Source organism: Leptonotus elevatus, chromosome 15 (genome assembly GCF_054856555.1).
Source record: "Leptonotus elevatus isolate MCC_2025b chromosome 15, RoL_Lele_1.0, whole genome shotgun sequence".
Taxonomy (NCBI): domain Eukaryota; kingdom Metazoa; phylum Chordata; class Actinopteri; order Syngnathiformes; family Syngnathidae; genus Leptonotus; species Leptonotus elevatus.
The window spans coordinates 16,264,117-16,286,661 of NC_141253.1; the positions used below are offsets into that span (position 1 = coordinate 16,264,117).

The 22,545-nt window shown below is 40.2% G+C and overlaps 1 protein-coding gene across 4 annotated transcripts in view; it reads left to right on the forward strand.

Moving 5' to 3' along the window:
- The window catches only part of LOC147162163 (uncharacterized), a 98,613-nt gene that overhangs the window by 23,635 nt on the left and 52,433 nt on the right, over positions 1–22,545 (forward strand). For 3 of the 4 annotated variants that reach the window (XM_086097188.1, XM_086097187.1, XM_086097189.1), the window contains 3 exons: positions 953–1,145; positions 4,647–4,778; positions 5,939–6,019. In XM_086097188.1, the coding sequence (XP_085953314.1) occupies positions 953–1,145; positions 4,647–4,778; positions 5,939–6,019 (406 nt within the window). Of the gene's footprint in view, positions 1–952; positions 1,146–4,646; positions 4,779–5,938; positions 6,020–19,640; positions 19,791–22,545 lie in introns of those variants that run through there. The other variant, XM_086097190.1, reaches the window with a different exon arrangement.

Here is a 22,545-nt window from a genome sequence, read left to right on the forward strand (position 1 = left end):
CACACGCCATTGTATGTCGATTGCAGTAATTCAGCACCAAACAAACAACAGCAGAGAGATGCTGTACTGTACACTGTGTTCCAAACGATTATTTCGACAGGAATGAAGTTAAACAAACATTTGAGTTTTATGTTTTCTAGGTCACATTTTCCATATGTTGTGTTTTCTGTATATTTAGATCGCTGATATTAATCAAAAGCTGCTTTGATTATTAGTTTCTGTGGTGAGCTTAATTAAAGAAAAATTGTTAAAAAATAAGTATATGAAGCTGAGGCACCAGTCTGGAGTCCCAAGAAGCACTCAAAGATTTGAATATGCTCCGAAGATGAATTTTCAAAGAGTTGTATTCAATCATGAATGCTATGCATTTTTGGATGATCTTGAAAGATGGAATTCTTGATTGTGAGTTGATGGCCACCATGTTCCAACAAGGCTGCAGAGTTAGCTAGGTGGTGGGGCAGAGTGATTTATTGGGCTGGAATCAGGGGTTGCGATATGGTCATCCCCTTAAGGATGGATGCTTGAAGGTGTAAAAATAACCTCCACAAAATATGCGGACCTTTTTCTGCAATGTTATAGCCTACCATAAAAAGATGAACCACGCCTGCCACAGAGAAATTATTCTCATGCAAGTCAATGCACCGTGCCCCAAGAAAAAAGATTACATTTAAAATTAGAATTGTCATGGATATCAAAGGAAATAAACACATGATGTGGCCACAATTGTCCCCTGACCTAAATTCGACTGCGAACCTGTGGAGCTAAAGTTTTAGGATAAAAAAGAAGAAGGGTCCTTCTGGTTCAGTGTTCAGTTGCAAAAAAATCTTGTTGTCATCATTGCGGTTAATTCAATAAAATCCAAATAGTATGTATGGTTCTCTCTTTCACCTGTCATTCAGTGTATATTCTTCCTGTCTTGTGATTGTGCACCAATCTACACACTCTTCCTCAGGTTCCCCATCCGTGATCTGACTGATGCAAAGTGGCATCATGTAGCAATCAGTGTGTCTGGCAATCATGTGGCAATATTTGTGGACTGCAATCTGCTGGAGCGTGTGGACTGGGTCAACCAAGGGCTGGGGATCAAAACTGATGGACTCTTCATCATTGGAGGCATCATTGAAGGCTTCGAGACTCCGTTTGAAGTAAGTTATGACTATACATCCAGTTGTATATATAGGCAGTGATTATTGTAATGCTCTGCCATTGGATGGGCGGCATTGTGTAGCTGTACCTGTTGGGGTGATCAGTGACTGCATGTCTGGTTTACCTGATAAGGAATGTTTGTTTGGACGCCAAGATTGTTCATTTGTAACAATAGTCAATGCAAGGTAAATAATGGGCATTGACACTATTAGATGTGTTCATGTGTCCGCCCTGAATTAGCATGTACTGTACAAATAACATAGAACAGTAAACAGTATCCAGGTGGTTACACTCTTGTTTGATACAAGTCCATACACACATATACACAAGTCAGAACAACTATAATATATTTGTGGCCCTGTCCAAACCCATTTCCTATTTATTTGAGACAGAGGTGCAGCTGCAATGCTAAAAATTTTTTTGTTTGTTTTTGTACAAGAATACCTCCAATGATCTCTACCTCCTCAGTATTAGTGTTATAGAAAAATAAGATTACTGAAATAACTTTTTTCTTTGAGGAACTTTTTGCTAATCATTGACTACACTTGAGTAATTTTGTTCCGGTTAATCCCAGGAACCTGAAGCAAACATTTTATTAAACAATAAAAATGGATGCAGCTAAGGAATCTTAGTATTCGAGTACCCTACTAAAAAATTCAATTGAAAAATCAGATACTGTGTTTTGATAAAGTATGTTTTTGTTTGGTTAAAGAACTATTATGAATACAAAAGGGTAACTAAGAAATTAATTGAATAACGAACGACCAGTTGCAAGAGCTGCCAAATAACAGAAACTCACTTTCAGAACATTTTGTCTGAATTTGCATATTTTGCCATTTATATCAAGAACATTACTGTGGGACAGTTGTAGCAATATATTATGCAGCAGGATAAAAAAAATATTTGGCATGCTGTTCAAATGCACAACATCATCAGTACTCTATGATCATTCGTAATTGTTAATAAATGACGGCTTCAAAATTTGTTTTTTTTTCAATATCGTCCAGCCTACACAACTCGTAGATCGAACCCACACCACAAACATGTCTCCTGTTTGGGAGCACAGAGCTTTGCCAATGAGCTAAATAATTAAATAAATAATAAATAATTCTAAAAACAAACAAAACAAGAAATGTGTTAAAATATAAACTTTGTTTTAAATATATATGCCCAACCAGTCGACCGCGATCGATCGACTGGCTGGGTACTTCTCCATTCTCCATTCTTCTTATCACAACCTATATCTCACCACCAATACAATTCCATTCCAATAGTCCTACATTCATTTATATGACTGTAAAGAAGTGTCGTAGGACCTCAGACAAGGTAAAATGAATGTTAGTTCGTCTTGCTGGAGCCAGGAAATAGCTCCAAATAAACAGCTGTGGAAAAAAATACAAACAACACTTTTGTTTATAGTTCGTCTTTCATTGAGGTCTGCAAGGTACTGAGTACAATTATACTTATTTTGTATATATGATCATTATCGTGTTGCTAAAACACTGCTTTTTGAAGACTGTTCCCCAGTACTGTATGTTTTCAAACATAGTAAATGTGCATGAGATCATTGTAAAATTTATTGACATGAGATTTAATGTGATGCATTGTTGGTGCTGAACTAAACAACCAGACTACACTGTAGTTGTGTTAATTGCCGCATGATGTTCATTGTGTTCACACACAATGTTTGATTGCTACAAAAGTAGTTCAGTTGCATTTGTGTTTGCATTTCCTATTCCAACATTACAACCACCACAAATGTTGGACATATTTTTCCTGAATAGAAATATACAGCACATTTCTGAGGAACAGACATGATGTCGGATTAATCTTTGTTTATTGTGGTGTGGAACTTCAGGCATAGTTGGCTTCCTCTGCCAGAAAACATAAAGCATTTTGAATTACCTCCGAATGCAGCTAAGCTTAAAGGTGAAGTTGCAGAGAGACATTCATCACGACTCCCGCTCTGCCCTTGACAGATGAAGTTATTTTGGATTCAATATGTACTGTAGACTTATTAGTTGTATGACATGCACTAGCATGCCTGAGGTTGGCAAAGTCATGATATTCCTCCAGGGGTGGGCCTGTACACTCAACCAGCCACAGCTTTAGGTACTGTACACCTGCACAATCAACTGAGATCCAAAATTAGATCTGTATCAAACATTCTGCTTTTAAAACGATAATAAAGTTCACTTTAGATTCACAGTGGTGTTGAATTACTATTCTGTATACGGTATCACGTTTATTTTACAATTCTGCAGTAGAGCATGTGCAGATTTTTCCCCAAGATTTTGGTTACCTTATTATTTAAACCTCACAAGAGGGCCAGAATGACTTTAAATTATTATGCAGTTGTACAACACTGCAAACTACCATCAGTAGTGGCTTTCATTATGTTTTCACTTATCTCTAAACTGTTAACCCGACTAAGTTAGCAGAACTAAAAAAAAGTGAGGTAATCGGTTGCCTCACTTTTTTTGAGTTTATTAACTTAAAAGTTAAAGTTTTGCAGATATTGAATGGTTTGATTACACTAAATAATTGTTTTGGATACATAGTTACTTAAAGGCTTTCTGTTACAGCAACCCAATTATTCTCAGTTACTAACTTATAAATGTTATAAAACCACAGGATTAAGTTAACAGAGGTCCAAACCATAAGTACAATGTGTGTCCTCACGAGAATCTCGCGAATGCTGGAGCCTATCTCAGCTGTGTTCAGGAAGTAGGCGGGGTACACCCTGAACTGGTTGCCAGCCAATCGCAGGGCACACACAAACAATCTAGGGACAATTCAGTGTTCAATTGACATACCATGCATATTTTTTGGAATGCGGGAGGAAACTGGAGTACCTGGAGAAAACCCATGCAGGAACGTAGAGAACATGCAACCTCCAGCCAGGAAGACCAGAGGGCCGGATTTGATCTCACAACCTCTGGACTAGGAGGCAGACATGTTAACCAGTTAGCCAGCATGCCGTCTTCTATGAGCATATGTTTATAATCTAACATAATTTAGTTAGTTAGTTAGTTAGTTAGTTAGGAAACTGATAACAAATTGTCATTTACAATGTCAACTATAGGGCTAAAATAAAATTACAAATTAACAAGTAAAATAAATTATGAAACATATACACAAAACATTAAATATTACATTACATACATTACATACAGTTTTATATTTTAGTTGTAAATTTTCCCTTTTTTTAAACAATAGAATCAAGGTTTTAATCACGAAATAACTAAATTGTATTAAGTTACAGCTAATTTATTGTTTTAAGTTACCCAGAAACTAGTATAGTTTAATTTAATCAAATCTTTTTAGTACAATTGTTCACACTACTCACCATATACCTTATTTTGGTGTGTGTGTGTGTGTGTGTGTGTGTGTGTGTGTGTGTGTGTGTGTGTGTGTGTGTGTGTGTGGGGGTGTGTGTGTGTGTGTGTGTGTGTGTGTGTGTGTGTGTGTGTGTGTGTGTGTGTGTGTGTGTGTTATAGGGCCATCTGCGACAGCTCACCTTTCTAATGGATAACCCAGATGCAGCTCGACAACACTGCACCCACCACCCACCGCACTGTGGTGGCGACATCTTCAAGTCTCCACGCTTGCTAATCAACAGTGCTATGGAGGTGAGAAAAGGAACAATTATTGTATACTCGACACCAGTGGTTCTTTACCTTGTTGGAGTTAATGAACCCATTTCTGATGCACATTCACCGAGCACTTCTTTATTGAAAAATAAAACGTTTTTTTTTTTCAAATTCAAGACATAGGTTTAAATGACAACCACCACTGTTTTCTTAAGATATAACCAGGGGCAGTCGATAGAATGAAAACAGCAGAGACCCCAGAATTGAACCCTGTAGAATACCATATGTTCCATTATACATGTGAATTTTTTTGACCATTTTCGTTTTATGCTCAACATAGTATGAAGCAAGGAGTATCATCACGAGTCACTTGAGTCAAGTGTGTGTCTTGACCTCTGCCGAGCCCCTGAGACTGCCCCCGAGCCCCCCCTCTATTTTTAGGTCTAAATAACTTTAGCCAACTTATTGTATAGCCTACTGTATACAGTAACTTAAAGTATTATAGTACAGTTAGTACTTAGCCCAAACTTACATGATGTAGTTTAATGTTATAGTAGATAACATATTATTCATGTTTGCCTCAGAATAAATACATTTTACATTGCAAACTGCTGCTAATTCATTCACGATAATTTTATTATTGTGCATAATTACAAATGATGGCATTTACCGGTAAGTACACATTCTCCAGGGACCACTACATCACTGGTTGCACTTTGATTTACAAGTTTAATTAGTTATTAAGCTCATAACTCCATTTACCCATATCTGAAATCAATATTTACTTAAATAAAGAAATAAGAATTTTATTAATCCGTTTAAGCCCCCCAAAAAACACCACCATTTTTTTTTTAAACTTGTCCATGAATAACAAATAAAAAGTAGTGAAACATGACCAAAGGGAATGCAAATAAATAACTGGTTTTGTAAATCTTAATATGTACGACGGGACACAGAAAGTCACATCAACTGTGCGCCCAGGCTGTGCCATTAAGGGGGTGTGGCCTTGTGAGTTAAGTCAGCAGCATGACCTGTTATGACCTTGTAAACCGCGGTGCTCGCAAGTCAATGTACTACTGTATGTGAATATGATAAAGAATATTTGACTGACTATTTACTTGACTGTTCTTCAGTGTATCTCTGCTGTGTATTCGCCAACTATGTGTTGCATGTGTGAAACTGAGTCTGTTTCCTCTCAGATTCTACAATTGTCCTCAAATGATCTCAACAACTTGATGGGGCGTCCAGAGGATGAGTTACTTTATATCCTTCGCAGTACTGTAAGTCCATTTATTGGTCATTCAACTGCTAATTTTGCTGCATGCCAAATTCATATTTGACGTACATAGGAATAAAAACGTATAAAACATAAAGCAAATAAATAAGTCTTGTTGCCTGGGTTGACAATGGTTCTGTGGTCTGCACTGATAATGTGGGCAAGCTGACCACCATGCCGTCATGGTGATTGTTTCCAGCTGTTTATAGGCATGCAATGGTGTACCAATTGCCTCGTTTCAGTGGTTTTGCCCTTTCATTAGCTTGTCTCAATAAACCCAATGGGCCATCTTGTCTGATTATTAGTATTTATGAGCCTCTGGCCATTGGGCCCAACCAGCCACTTCACCTCTCGAGACTGGCTCATTTTGTGTGACTGAAAGGGGTTAGTAAGAAAACACTTTTAACCACTGTGGAAAACATGCATAATACTCCACACAGAAAAGTCTGACCCGAGATTCAAACCTATAACCTTTTATTTTTGTCACACTGAAAACAATTTTTAAATGAAAAGATGAATATAAGAAAAGGGATCAGAAGTTCAATAACTATTTTACAGATATTTATTTACAACTGCATCATATATGCAATGAGAGAAAACGTAGTGAAAACCTGGATACGCATCATTCATATTCACACACATTACAAAAATATATATAAACAATGGATTTTCTTTACTGTATACAGTTTTGTGTATGTGACACGCAGCACAGCATGCCGTGCTAGTTCCACCAGGAACAGCTTATCCATTACGATGGCATTGAGAAGGCATTTGGATGATGTAGATGCCTGTTTTTAATTGTAGACAATGGAGGAACCCTGAAGCAGCACCATATGCCTACTAGTTACCAAAATCTCCATCTGCTGACTGTCTTGTTATTTTTCTTTTATGTTCATGTGTTTGTATTTTTTCTTTTTTTTAATTGTGACTGAGGCTGTGTCTGGTTCTTTACATCACCTCTGTACAGTTTATGTCCACCTATTCATCCCTCTAATTGCTTGTACGTTATACTGTGAGAAATATTATTTCTCCACATTTTTGTTATGCCTGTCCTGTCTAGTTAAATGTAACATTTATATACTGATTCTGAAGGACAGGGTTTAGCTGGTTGCCCATTTTCTGCTTTGAGCACTATTTAAGGTAGTTGAACTGTCAAAATAAATGTAACCATTTGGCTGGTCTTGGTACAGCTTTGAAGGTATATACACCATATGTCTAATGTTTGTAAAACATATGTCGCTCTGTACTGTTCCTTGGTTGTTTTAGACAACACAATATATTGGAGCTCCCATTTTGTGGGTCCAACAAATGTCCTGTGGCCTTATAAATGACATCACATTCTAATGTATCTTGAAACATTGTGACTCAACAGCCCAAAGCATCTTAATACTGGATTGGAACAGGATATCTTTGTGCCAGCATTAACAGTTGATAAACTGTTGCTAAGGGATTATTCTTTGCTAAAATGCTGGTATTTACAATTAAAGTTAAGGCCTATCAACTGTCAGCTTTTTTTTCTTCTCAAGTTGGCTCTTGTTGTTTCACATTAAGACCAGCAATTTTTTTCTTCCAAAATGTGTTAATTTATTTTACCCACAGAAATATTTAGTCTAATTGCTTTTTTGTTTTTTACTCAAATTCTACTTTTTGTCTACTCACATTTTTGCTACTCACATAATACATAATGCCGCTGTCCTATGAAAAACACTTACGATATTTCCGTTTTTACGTTTATGGGATGAAACTGAATGCAGACATCCCAAAAATGTAAAATAAATACATAACATAAAAATGCACATAAGTGTTTTTCACAGGTCAGCGGCGAATCACTATGCATACACTAAAATTGTGATATAATAACCGGTAGTAGCACTGATTTCTTCTTGCAAGTCAGTGGTGTACTACAGCGAATATTTACTGAAAAGGGTAAATTTAATTTCCCCTTGAGTGATTATAATTAGTACATATGGTATATTAAGAAATACAGCTGAATTTATGCCAAGGAGACAATTTTAAAATTCAAGGCAATTGACAAACATCCAATCCAAATAAGCAATTTAAAAAGCATTCTGTTGACACTTGATGATCACAAACATGATCAAAATGTTAAATGTCCGTTTCGAATCATTTTGAATTGGAAAAGGGCAGCCTTTCTTTGTGACTGTGCAGCCTGCTTCTCATTAAATCCATACAGATGTGACCTATGAAGGTGCAACCTTCCAGTCTCTGGCTCTCCTCAGTGTCTGCACATTGGGGATTGGGGGAAAAATACAACTACTATATATTAACAAGAAGTATTTCTCCTCCATTAAGGTCTGCTGTTTTTGCCTTTGGTGTGTAACATTTCTGACACGGGGCCACATTCTTGGGGTTTCCTGACTTTGATGCATTTTCTGCGTGGGGCCACCAGCTCTTTTGACAGGTGCTCTCTGTTGGGACGTGAAGCTTGAGCAGCTTATCCACACTCCTCTACTGTGCACTAAGATGTTAAAAACTCCCGAGGTCAGGGGCCTCTACTAATTAATTAAGAGAAGGACTATGAACTTTATAGTATGATGATGGTTCTGAACTTTCGTAATGGTACTGAATTGTTTGTACGGTCGGCCAATCAACATAGAGAGGCTCTGTGGGACTGTTAAGCTCCGATCAGCAAGTGCAATATATACATAGGAGACGGACATTCAACCTCTTTTTACTACAATTTGCTATTGATTTCCTAAAATTGACAATATAATATAATTTTCATGTACAGTAATTATGTTCTTATGTTTTCTACAGTATACATATCTAGTCTTGATATGTCCCAAAATCATACATTTCCTCCAGCGTTTGTTCTGAAAAGGTAATTTGTTCAGATCTACACACAATACCCCATGATGACAATGGCAAATAACTGTATTTATTTGTCTATTTATTCAGATTTATTTTTTTTTTATTATTATTAAATGTATTCAACATAAAAACTGATTAATCACATACATGGCAAGCATTTGCACCCTTCGCCATGAAGCTCACAATTTAGCTTAGGTGCTCAGTTTCCGCTAATCATGTTTGAGACTATCACAGGTGTGAAAGTCCAGTCCTCGAGGGAGTCCTGCATGTATTTGAGGCTTCCTTTCTTGAACACACCTGATTCAATGTTCAGGATCTTTACCAGGGGAAATCGAACAGCAGACATTCTGCTTACTGGACGACCGGCTCTACCTCCTGAGCCACGCCCGCCATGATAAATTTGATTTGATAAATATCCGTTCCCATTTTTGTGTCCAGTCTTTTGCCAAAATTCCGCTTGTTCATTTTAATGTTTGTCGCCATGTTGGGGCGGATGTGATGTCACCACGTTGACAGGCCGTCACCCATTAGTTACTATTGAGTGATACACCAGATTGCATCCCTATGGATGTAAATCTCTGATTCAATGTTATGGCTAACAGGAAGGTGATACAATTTAGCTGCTCTGATATAGTCACCATGCTTTGATGGAGTATAGTCCTGCTTCTTTCTATTATTGCGTATTGCCCAATTGTCTATAGTAGTATTTGGTTTTAACCTAATTGGCCACGTTGCCTGAGGGGGCAACTTGTGAAAGCTGAGGTCAGTGCCAGGTCATAGTCATATAGCTAGGCTGTAAAGTGAGTGTTCTTGAGCGGTTTGCCTGTGGTCATTTCTTGGCAGCCTACAAGTCAACGTTTATGGATGTCATCAGTGAACTCTGGTTATTATACACGTCACGTCATGTTGGTGCTGACTGTGCATTTTCGGCCTGACTCACTCAGTCTCATACTTCCTAAAAACAGGTATACAGTATATCAATCATTATTTTTAGTATTTCATGTCATTGAGTGTGCATGTTTGAGAAAACAAATCGTTTCCTGGCAACAAAAGTCTGAGGTAAAGTGGATGGGTTGGCGCACCTTGTTTGATTATTGCGTGGCTGTTGCAGGTGGCTTACTCTTATTTTACTGCATTTTTTCCACCTTAAACTTGTCAGGTCAGCGTGTTACCAAAAACTCTGCTTGTATGTATGTGTGTCTTTTACAATGATGTTTTTTCATATTTTGGCGTTATGATTTTTGGTTACATGGGTGAATTTATATGAAAACTTCAGAACCAGTTTCAATGAAAGAAGTAATGTTAAGATTTTGTTGGGTATCCAGGAATAATTTATTTATCATAGTGGAAACCAATTGCATGCAATCTTTGGATTTGTTGGAGTTTTGACAAGGCTGTTCATTTATTGATTTCATAGATGTCAAATGTAAAGACGTGCTACGTGTTAGTACAAATAAGATTTTCTGAGGGAAGGACCAACAAAACCAAATGTTGTCCAGTAGCATAACTCTTGTGCAGACAGTTTAATTCATGCAGAGTTCATTTAATTACAAAAATGTACTTTATTCATTTATAATGACATAAAAATACTAACTTTAATAACTCAACATTTTGTTTTAAATACTAGTTAAATCAGATGTGCATATGCAAATTTGTAAGAAAATGGAAAAAAGAGCAGTTGTGGCATTTGCTGCTCAAGATGATGAGCTGAATAATGCTTTGCCCATGAAGTTACATTCTCAACTTAAATATTAATAGAATACTGTACTATAAATCCAATTTTGATTAAGGCCTGTGAATTATGTTTTTATTTGCAGCTTCATATAAATAGGGGTCTTTTTGTTAACATTGAGTGTATCAAACGTTTTAAAAACGTAAACAAAAATGCTTGTGCATCTGGAATGACTGTAAAAGATGTACTATAATAAACAATTTTTCCAAAACTGCTATAGACTATAGGCATAGCCTCTTTTAGTGTAGCAGTAGAAAGTGTCATGGGATTGAATATCTCTCTAATCTTTTTTTTTTTTTTTTTTTTTTAAGAGCTCAGTATTGTTCATTCGGAAATGTCATCATCATTGCTCTTTTTTTTTTTTTAAATATATATATATATATATATATATACACATATATACATACATATATACATACATACATACATACATTTTTTTTTTTTTTTGTGTGTGTGGGTGAGTATGTGTATGTGCGTGCGTGCGTGCGTGCGTGCGTGCGTGCGTGCGTGCGTGTGTGTATTTGTTAGCTCACCAGAAAACCTATTAGAAAATAAAATCTCATACCGTTCACCTAAATCGAACACCAGGAGACCCGAGGGGACCGAAGAAAACCAAGGAAGGTGAAATCTAGCACCGACCAGACACCCCCCACCAGAACTCCTCCCCAGCCCAAGAAACATCCAGACCCCAACAAATCCAAAAAACATAAAATCAGGGAGGCCTCAAGAGACCAACGGAGAGACCGAGAAAAGGAAGGAAGGACAGACGAAGCCGCGTGAGATCCGAGACACCAGCCTCCACCGATTCAATAACCTGAGGAGGAAACAGATTGTGTCTGAGTTTCGGTAGATGCTGGTGTGGTGGATCTGGCATGCATGAAAATCTCCACCAAAGAGGGGAGCCGTCGACCCCCGCCGGAACAGAGCAAGCGCAACACCTCAGGGCCCCCCAGGCCGCGGCAGCGCCAAAGGACGACCCCCGGGCCCCACCAGGGCCACCGGCCGGAGAGCAAACCCAGGAGCAGGAGCGCCCCCCGGCCCAACGCAGCAGGACGGGGCACTGCAGGCCCACCAGGCACCCCACCGGCCCCCAACCCCCGCCCCCCCCACAACCCCCCGCCCCCCATCCACCCCCGCCACCCACCCCAACCCAGCCCCAGCCGCCCCCATGCCCCCAATCCCCCAGACACCCCCCACCCCCAGCACCCCCCCACCCCGCAACCCCCACCACCGCCCCCCCCCCAACAAAGCCGCCCCCCCCGACCCCACCCCAACCAACCGGCAGCCCCCCAACCCCCGACCCCCAGCCCCCGGGGACCACCCGCACCCAGGCACCGGCGCCGAAGAGGGGCCGGACAGCGGAGCGGAGAGGGCAGCCGCGCCCACCCCACCCCCCGCCGTGTGGAAGGACGGAACACCGGGGGCAGAAGGGGGAGATGGGGGCACCGGAGGGCGGCCGACACCCCCGAACCCCAGGCCCAGCGGGGGAAGGCCCCGGTCGTCACCCCAGCGTTCTTTGTGAAAATTAACCCCTGTTACTGAGTCCGCCAGCTCGCGGACTGGCGAACTCTACCCCTAAACCGTGAATGTGACCCCACCCAGTGTATATACAAGTGTGTGTGTGTGGTGCATTAAAATTAGGAGCAGGTGAACCGGAGCCGATGGAAATGATATTCCCACGCTCCGATCCACCCGCCACCCAAGCATGTTGCTGAGTGTATGTGGTGCATTAAAAAAAAATAGATAGGGCGGGGGGGGGGGCGGGTGGCGACACGGACAGGGGACCGCAGCACTGCTCTATACTGCGGCCCCCAACCGATGGCACCCCCACAAGCCCCCCCCCCCACCCACAAGTTGTGTGGTGTATTAAAATTGGAGGGGAGTTGTAGGGTGAAGACGGTGTTTCCACCCTACCCCACCCCCCAAAGTGTGTTATGTGCCCTATATGTCTATAAAAGTGTATTGTGCAAACCTAGTGTAGTGAGTTAAGAGGTGTGACCAGCGGGGCCCCCCCCAACCGGGCGGGGGCAGGAGGCGCACCGGCCCACCAAGCCCCCACCCACCCCACCAGGACCCCGGCGGGCATATGGGACCCGTCCGGCGGGGCGATAGGGCTCGCCCCCCGGATACTGGGTCCCGCCCGAGGTGTCAGGACGCCCACCGGAGCGGGGCGGGCACGACACCAAACCCCAGCCACCCCCGCCGGCCCCCATAGCACCAAGACCCGGGCCATGGATGGAGCCCCCGGCCCAGGGGAGGGGAAGGAAGGCGTACCGGGGAAGGGGAAGGGAGGAGGGAAGGGGACGACAAGAAGGGCAGGGGGCAGCGGCAGGGACGCAAGGAGAGGGGGAGAGGAGGAGGAAGGGCGACGAGGGAGAGGGGACAGGGAGGCGGAGGACGGGCGGGGAGAGGCGAGGAGGGAGAGGCAGCAAGGGGGAGGAAGGGGGACGGGAGAGGGAACCACCGGGCACCCCGGCGGCCCACAGGCCCCGAACCGCGTCGCCGGGCCCAGAGCGACGGACCGCGCCGGAACGGCGCCGCCCCCGACACCAGGGAAAGCCCCGCAACGCAGCACCCCCCAAGAGACCCAGGGAACGGCCAAGACGCAGCCGCCACCCAGCAGCCAACAGAGGGGCAGACCCGCCCACTCCCCGCCAGGGGGGACAGCACCCACAGAATTAACCCACTGGCATGCCGTGAATCCGAATATCAACCCCTGGTGCCCATCGGAGGTGAATCCGCTCGATCCCGCTGGCAGCAGCCGGGTTCCTGACTATGGAAACACAACCATTAGTTACAAATTGCCTAATACAGAAACATCAATGCAAGTTATAACGCTGCTGTGGCTCTCGCTAACAGGCAGAATTAAAATCCAAGTTTAGGTTAAAAAATTCTATATACGTAGACCATGTTTCTTTAAATTTTGACATTTGGTTTTTATTTGAGGCAGATATTTTTTCCATTAAAATATGATTTATGAGGAGGTTAGACCATTGGTCGATATTCAAAGTTTGTTTATTTTTCCAGTTAACAAGAATTGTTTTTTTTGCGATAGTAAGGGCTACAAGTATAGATTGAAATTGTTTATGTGGTAAGTCAATTGTTGTTAAGTCACCTAGCAAACACAAGTTTGGAGAGAACGGTATCCTACAGTCCAAGACAGCGGAAAGTTTTTCTAAGACTTTAGTCCAGAAACACATAACCGGAGTACATAACCATAAAGCATGAAAATAAGTGTCTGTAGTGTTTTGTAAACACTGGAGACAAATGTCGGAGTCTGAGAGTCCCATTTTCTTCATCATATATTGAGTAATGTATGTTCTGTGAATAATTTTATATTGGATAAGTTGTAAATTTGTGTGTTTTGTCATTTTAAAAACATTTTCACAAACTTGAATCCAAAAGACAGATTCCGGAGCTATAGACAAGTCTGTTTCCCATTTTGAGATGGGTAAAGACGTTTTATCAGTATATGAAAGTAACTTATATATTTTTGAGAGTTTTTTTGTTGTTGTCGGAGAAAGCTTGGTAATATCTTTAGCTAAAACAGGCGGTTGGAGCGTACCCTGGAGTGTTGGAATTTGTTTCTTTATCATACTTTTAACTTGCAAATAATGTAAAAAGTTTCCTGCCTATTTTGTTTCATTATAGGAAACAGTACCTTTCGCCGCTCATTGATCTCTCTCGGGAATTGATCATTCATTCCAAATGAGGTCCCTTTAAGCTCCCGTCCTTTACTTTTAACAAATAATTTCTGTTTAAAATGCTCAAACTTTGCAATAATAGGACGGGGTTTGTTGCCTCTACGGGCTCCAAGCCGATGTACCCGGTCAAAAGAGATGTTATTTACCGTCTCCTGAGGAATTTTTAATGAATTCGTCATAAATTTTTTTATCTCAACCTCTGGGTTATCAGAGGTATTCTCAGATATACCTGAGAATATTAAATTCTCCCGCATACTACGGGATTGTACATCTAAAACTGTTTCTTTTAGCGTTTTATTTTCTTTTTTCATAGTTTCCAGCTCGGCTGAAACAGTCGTGAGTGTAGAATGTAACTCGGCATTTTCCTGTTTAAGGACACTTACCTGCTGACTGGTAAATTCCATACTTACTTTTAATTCTTTGACGTCCTCGAGGATGAGGCCGAGGACGTCAAGTTTTTTATTTATGGACTCCAGCACACTGACCGAAACGTCCGTAGTGGTGGTGGTTAGGTCGTCCGTGTCCGTCGCTGAATCGTTTTTCCTCTTCTTCGAAGAGGGTTTCTTTGATGGTTTCTCGACGGCAGGATCCTCCATCGCGCAGCTGTAAAAATATCCGTCGATGAAACGTTCAAGGTCCTCCACGTTGGGTGGTATTTCAGATCTGCCGGATGAAAAAGAGAGAAGAGAAAATGCAAGATATATGATGGTTAAATTTGGATTAGTTTAGTATAATAGAGCTAGTTCTATCTTAGCAGCAGGGCGCCGCCATGTTAGGGTTTCTGGTCTCGCTGTAGGTCTCGCGATAGTCACAGCATCTCGTGAGCGACTTCTAATAGAATATCTCTCTAATCTAAAGGCGTGGATGTGAATAGTTTGACTTTTGCTGACATAAGCAGTAGAAAATGAATGGTGCAAATTGCAATTCCTTAGTTTCTTTGTCAGTTTTTATTTTGCAAAGCAATATTTTGACAGTACTATGATCTATTTGATTGATTGATGATATTATTTCATTGGAATACATCACAATAAAAGACTAAATATCAAAAATATCATACAATCATCTCTGGATAAAAACATGGTTACCTCAATTGTACTCAATATTAATTTAATGTCTTTGCAAAGCAGTAAATGGAATTGTTTTGATAAGCTATACGATATAACGTGTGTGATAACGTACACGTTATATCACTATTCATTCGACATTCACAAAACAGTTAACATTTCTAGTGTGTATCAATTGTTCTAAATTTTCAAGTGTGCTATGATTTTGAGTACCAACCACTGGCTCATGTTAACCATTCCTAGTTAAGAGTGGGGACCCCAAAATCAACATGAGGGTAAAGCTCCCATGCATGAAATAAGAATGTTGCTAACATCACTTTCACAAATTGCTTTTGCTCTTGCTTGCTTGCTTGCACACGTGTTCCAAGACAAACATACAAAACTTTTGTAAAACTATTTTTTTAAATTGAAAGCGACACACCCAAAATAACTGCATTATGCTTATTCTCTTTTTTATTCTGACTTCAGAAGGACCTTACCAAGGGCTGGTTAGAGAATGTGAATGGGCCGAATGTTGCCAGTAGTTTGTATCATGTCCAACTCTGTTATACTGTACAGTCACAGCTAAAGTGCAGTGACTGAAAACATAAATGCACTAATGATGAAAAGGCAATCTTAAATTCTGGAGCTTTAGTCAGACACCACCGGAATTACTTATGCCCTTAATTTGAAAGAAACATTTGTTAAATATTACAATGAGGAAGAATGGTTTATATCAAGAGCCACAAAATGCCTAGTTTGTGTTCTCTTAAAAACGTTCTGTACACTGTCAGACGTTTCCTTTTGGAGCCAATTCCCATCCATTTAGAAGCAACTCCTGACCTCCCTAGAAACTAACAGTTCCCATTGTGAAATAATTACAGACAAGACCCTCAAATGACCAAGTATGACAGGAAGTGGATTGTTGACAGAAGCTAAAGCTTGGATAATGAACAAAAAAAAGGAAGGATTTGAGATTTATGAAGGAATAAATGAATTCAGAGGAAAATAGTTATGTAGCTTGCTTCATCGCTGAATGATTTAGTCCAAGGTATCTCTGCTGGACTGAACATCCACTGTCTTAAAGAATTGCATTTCAAGTCACTGTTGGAAACACACATTAACACTGGTTAATATGTGTTTGTTGAAAACCTGACACTGGAATTAAGAAGTTCAAATATCTTGGGGTTCTTCTTCGCAAATGAGGGAATAATTGGAGCGAGAGATTGACAGGCGATAGAAGTGACTGAAATTAGTAGGTTTTTCAGGCTCTCTTTCGGAGATTGCATGAGAAGCTCAGTCATCCAGAAGCTGCGGTTTCTCCATTGTGAGATGAACCAGATGAGGTGGTTCGGGCATCTGGTTAGGATGAATTCGGCACATCTCCTTGAGGAGGTCTTCTGGACACATCCCTCCGGAGGTAGACCCTGGTGACGACCCAGCACATGCTGGAGAGACTACGGGCCCCGTTTTCATTCCCAGTGCAAATCTAGCGTAAAGTGCAGTCAAACTATATGCATGGGCGGAGTTGTCTTTCTTTTGGAATTGTAATAGACTTTGCACTGGTGGAATTTTCCATAATGTGGCAGTTGCCCCGTTGTGCACCCTTGTGGGATGGAAATTAGCCAAGACCTGATCGTAGCAGCTTCCCTCATTTGCATTAAAATCAGAGGGGTGGAAGCGCACGGCGAGCTTGACTGCAGAAGCAGAAATGGACTCGCTGGACCGTGGATGACATACTGGCATGCGCAAAACACATCTATTTAGGTAAACAGCAAGATTGCCCCTTGTCCCACGTGGGCAATTGGAAACTGCCTTGCACCCACGACCGTGAATCAGGCACCTGGCAATGGTGGTCATGTGGCTGCTATTAAACTGTTTTTAATTCATTTGCTCCCAAAAATGCATAAATATGTTATATTTTAAAATGTTTAAGTGTCCCATTATGTTTTTTTTATGATAGAGCATACAGAAGGCTTTGATGCAGCCTCTCAACTGCATAGAATGGTTGAAGAAATTGTAGTTATTACAAAAACGGCCAGCATATGGCAGCAGAGCAAAATAGATCAACCAGGGCCATGTTGAAAAAAGTTCATTTACCCACAGTTCTAAACAGATTTGTGAATAATGATTGAACTTAGCTATATTCTAATGCTAATTGCTGCAAAACGGAAACATAGAAATATACGTTTTTTTCCTGATAAAAGAAGAGACACTAATCTTTCTTTTGGTAGGTTTGTTTTTATAGCAATAGAACACAATATTCTGTGGGCCTTGCAAAATCCAGTAAAACAGCCGAGAGTAAAGGGGATTGTTTTAGTGAAAATGGCTGTGGGTGAATGAGTTAAGATGATAATGATTCTAATTTGTTCAATGCATTGATTTCTACAATGATTCAGAGTGCTCGTTCCACGTTATTATCAGATTTATGAATGAAATCCAATGACATTAACCAGAAATGTTTGCGGAGCGCCGAATCTGTCTGTCTGCACCTCAATGAAATACACCAAAATCACATTTCACCACTTGCGCTAACATTTAGACCTGCTTTTACCGAGTCTAAAATCTAGTCTATTTCTTTCCAAGAAATTTGGGGGTACAGCTCATGTCTTTACACTGAGCGCAGTCTACTTTTTGTAACCACATTGTCAGGTGTGTCAAGGGCGAGAAAGCTACGTGCAACGGAACGCCCAGTGAGGTGTTCGCTTAACGTAGATTAGTGCTAGACGAGGGTGCGTTCCGACTTTCAGATTTAGGTTACATCACCACCATAAAAGCATAAGAACTCTGTTGTAAACCAAGGCCGCCTCATAGGAATAATGATTTGCTAAACATGCTCTAATTTTACGGCAGTATATATACATTTTTGTACTTTTCATCCTTAGTTTCTGAGGTGCTCTTCAAGGCACATTGAACAAGTAAGCATGTGCGGTTATGTATAAAAATCTGATGCATATGTTTAAAAGGCTTTTTTTAAAGACAATTTTCTTTATTGTTCTTATTTACTATAAAAGTGGGTCACAACTTAATGACAATAGGAAAATGAAGGTCTGAAGGTGACAACAGATGAGAAGTACTGTTATAGGACACTAAAGTAGGGCAATTGTAAATGCTTCCCTCATTACTTGTCAGTGTACCATCAAAATGATTCCATAGGTAATATTTTAATATAGCTTTTAATATGATGCAAGTGAACATCCACATTCTGCAACATCAGCAACTTGCAATCCGTCACTTCACTGCAGGTTGCGTAAATGAGGACTTTTATTGCATGTGGCAGACAGCTCTGGAAGTCATTAAGTCGAGAGGTTAAGGAAGATGTTGCGCTGGGAAGTTGTAGAGAATTCAACAGAGAGCACTGATTTGTCTTGCTGTCTGCCTGGCCAGTGCCAAAAATGTACAGATGAGCTTTTCACCCTGAAGAAACCTTCCTCTGCTCTGGCTCATTTATACAGTATTCCACTAGGACACATCTTTTAGCTCCTGGAGTGATACTTGTGACAGGTTGCCACTCACTACTTGACTTTAAAGGCAGGAGGGGTACCCTTCTTTTTGGGCCGGCTTAGTACATTAAGAAATACTTAAAGAATGCAAGTACTTGGAATCTGGGTGCTATGAATTTCATCTCCCCTTATCTGTCCTCTGAGATTTATCTTGCTTTTGCTTGAGAGCAAGCTGCTTGTAACCGAAACCCAGCGAGTGATGAAAACCTCACATTATCTCATCATTGGCATTTTTTTCCCTTTCAGTTGAAAAGGGCAGTCGCATAGTCTATTTAGTCTAATTTGTATTACACTAATAACTAATAGATCATTCTAGTGTGGCTACTTGATTTAAATGTTGAGTAATTATAACAAAATGTAAGCTGTTTTCATTCACTCTTTTTTTTTTTTATGAATCATAAATTGTTCCAGATGTGAAAGCATCATTGTTTGAGTTTCAGTTCCAGTGCTCCCAGACGTGCATAAGATAATATAATTATATTGTTGTGTTTTTTTGTGTAATTCGTTTGTTTTCTTTCAAATGTGTTTTTTGTTATTAAAACTTTAATTTAAAAAAATCTATGTCAAAATAAGAAGTAATTTGCCATCATTGAAAGATGTTAGTGCTTCTTAGAAATCTGTTAAAAGTACTTACAACATTGTTAAATCCAAGGTTGTAAAGATTGATGAACCCTGTTCTTTTTTCTTCTTTTGTTATGCATACTGTGTCTAAATGGTATATGGTTGATGCCAGTGAAGAGGGGTGTGCACCTTGTGTGGGTGTGTTAACTGAGCACTGGATCAACCTCTTGTGCTGAGGTCTGCATGTTGTATGAATGAAACACAGCTGAAGTGCAAACAGATCTGCAGTGTTTCCTCTGCGGTCATGTTCTATCATCTTGGATGGTGCTTGTTCCTGGGATGCTTGCTGTTGGATGTAGACAGCCAGTATGCGCAGGGTCAAAGACGACAAAAACAACAGGTACAACTCGAACTGTATATAGTTAACTGCACTTTTTGGCCGCTCTTAAGTGAGAGGTTAGGAGGTAAACTGCTCTGAAGAGCTGTCTTTAACATGGAATGTTGCATTTGTAATTATGTGCAATTCTAGTGTAGACCAACAAAATGCAATTGTTATGAAGAATTGCTAAAATGGTTCTTTGCGTATTTGTTTTTGTATTTTACAGTTGTGATTTAAAAAAAAAAAATTGTCAATGCAACTTTATATATATATATATATATATATAATCATACACATGGCAACTTAATGTGCTTCACATAATCAAAAGCCCAACATCTAAAAACATTAACAAACAGAACAACTGAAGACATTTTCAGAGTAAAGAGAACAAAAATAGCTTATTAAGCTTTCTGAAATTACTAAATACAAAAAAAAATAAAAAAAATAAATTGATTTGACAAATTCTTAAAAGACCTTAATTAAAGGAAACGGGGTCGGGGAGCATCGTTTTTAGTCTGGATTTGAACGAATTTATACTAGGAGCTCACTTCATTTCCGATGGCAACTCATTCCATTTGCGTGCAGCACAACAGCTAAATGCTGCTTCACCATTTATACCAAAATAAAATGTCTAATCAAACTCAAAATCTGTGGTAATATTTGACTACAATGTTATGAGACTGTAGCTCACAAGTGAATCAGGTTAGCATTTATTTTAGTAGTATTTTCTTTTAGAAACTCCTTGGGGGGGGGAGCATAGTTTTTAATCTGTACATGAACTAAATTATGCTAGGGGCTGACTTCATGTCCAATTATTTCCATCTATGTGCAGCACAACAGCTAAATGCTTCTTCACCGTGTTTACTTTGAAATCTGGGCTCCGCTAATCGACATTGCATGTATCCGAAATATGACCGAATCTGTTGGGAATATTAGCTGTGTTGGACTATTGTGCAACTTTAGCTAAACAAGAGAGTACAATTAAATGTTTTTTTTTTTTTTTTTAACTCCTCCAGTACCACCACCAACCAGTGTAATGCTTTGCAATCAAATGCCTCAGCAAACAATCACTATTGAACACTGTTTAGTAAGAAGTGTGAATTGAAGGTGAACATCATCCTCGCATAGGCAGAACTGATGCTGCTGCTCTTGTATTCCATTACAAGTCATTTTTCAAGTGTAACTACTAACTACCTAATAAACTGTTAGTGCACATGGATAAACAATATTTTCTCCTGCATGTAAGCACAGGCCTTCTCCTTACATAAGCAATTTAGGAAAAGGGCTATATAAATCTTCACCAGAGATTCACACCTGAATTTGTATGATATACGTAGATATACAATGCCGTGCAAACTTTTTAGGCCACCATGAATGTTTACTGCTTTAATAGCCTTTTTCTTGGCAGTCATTTGGACAGTAAAACAGTTTCAGGCACACACCTTTGCAGAGGGTTGGAACATGGGCCAAAAAAGAACACAGGCACATTTCGTGACAGTAAATGCAATAAGCGCAAATTAAAGAATTTGATTTCACTATATCACGCCGTGCACGAAAATAGAGCAATTAGTATCAAAATGGTGGATATGAAAAAGTGTGTTCAGATGTCTTTTACGAAGTATTGCATATCATTAATGAAGAGTGTAATGGTATTGTTGAAATGTAGACACAGCTACTATTGTGACATCAGCTGTATTCCAGCCCCGTAATCTATACGGAGGCTCCATCCAGTTGCTACTGTTTAGAGCTAAGCTTGTATAGGCCAGTGGCCTGAGGTGGAAGCCAGCTAAATTTATGCATACAAATATTTCAACGTATTTTGAAGTCCCCCACCTCTCAGGCATGCATGCTTCACAATCTTATATTCCCAGACCACCACTGAGGATTTGGGTTCGCACTTTGATCCCAACTAACAGTGGGATTTGGAACATGGGTGGTCCTGCAGAGTAAAATAAGGGGGGAGGGAAACATGACAGCATTAATGCCAGGCTCAACCGAGTCACAACAGAAAATCACACGCAAACTTTTGCGCATGGATGTAGTTAAGTTTCTGGTCAAAATATTCTGGTGACGAGGCTTTTAAACAATGAACACATTAGCTTCAATACATTTGATACCGTCAGCTTTGCTATCAATTAAACAGAGCAAGATTTCATAGTGATTAAAAAAAATTCTGAGTAAATTTAATAGGGGACATCATCATAATTTTAGTAGTCATATGAGACTTTTCTAATTTCCAATGGGTGCCTTGGCTCAATAAAGGTTGGGCAACACTGTCCTAAATCATTTTCCAGGTCAGCCAACTGCTCCTTGCAAGACCCAGCCAGTCTGAAAATGTTTGCATACCTGTGTCTTGGCTAGATTTACTGACCTTACCATTTGATTAGGCCTTTGTAGGAGCAAGTTTTCATTTGTGCGTGCATGCGTGTGTGCATGTGTTGATAGTGTTCTTGCCTACAGCACTTGTTCTCTTGCCAGTAACGCTCATAAGAGTGGATATGTCAGCTGTATGCAGACAGACTCCTGAGCAGACTGACGGAGGGACACGGTAATAACCATTAACACAGTCCAGGTGTAGCCTGCCAACATCTGCCCTCATTCTGAAGGCCTGACTTTCCATGTTGAGATTTGCACAGACACCATGTAATGATCCTCCTGTTCTGCATTATCACATACAGGTGTCATGTAATGCCTCTGAGTAAGACACACAGGAGCCTTTTTTTTTTTAATTCATACAATCAACATGGATGAATTCCCAGCAGCTCAGTTACAGGAA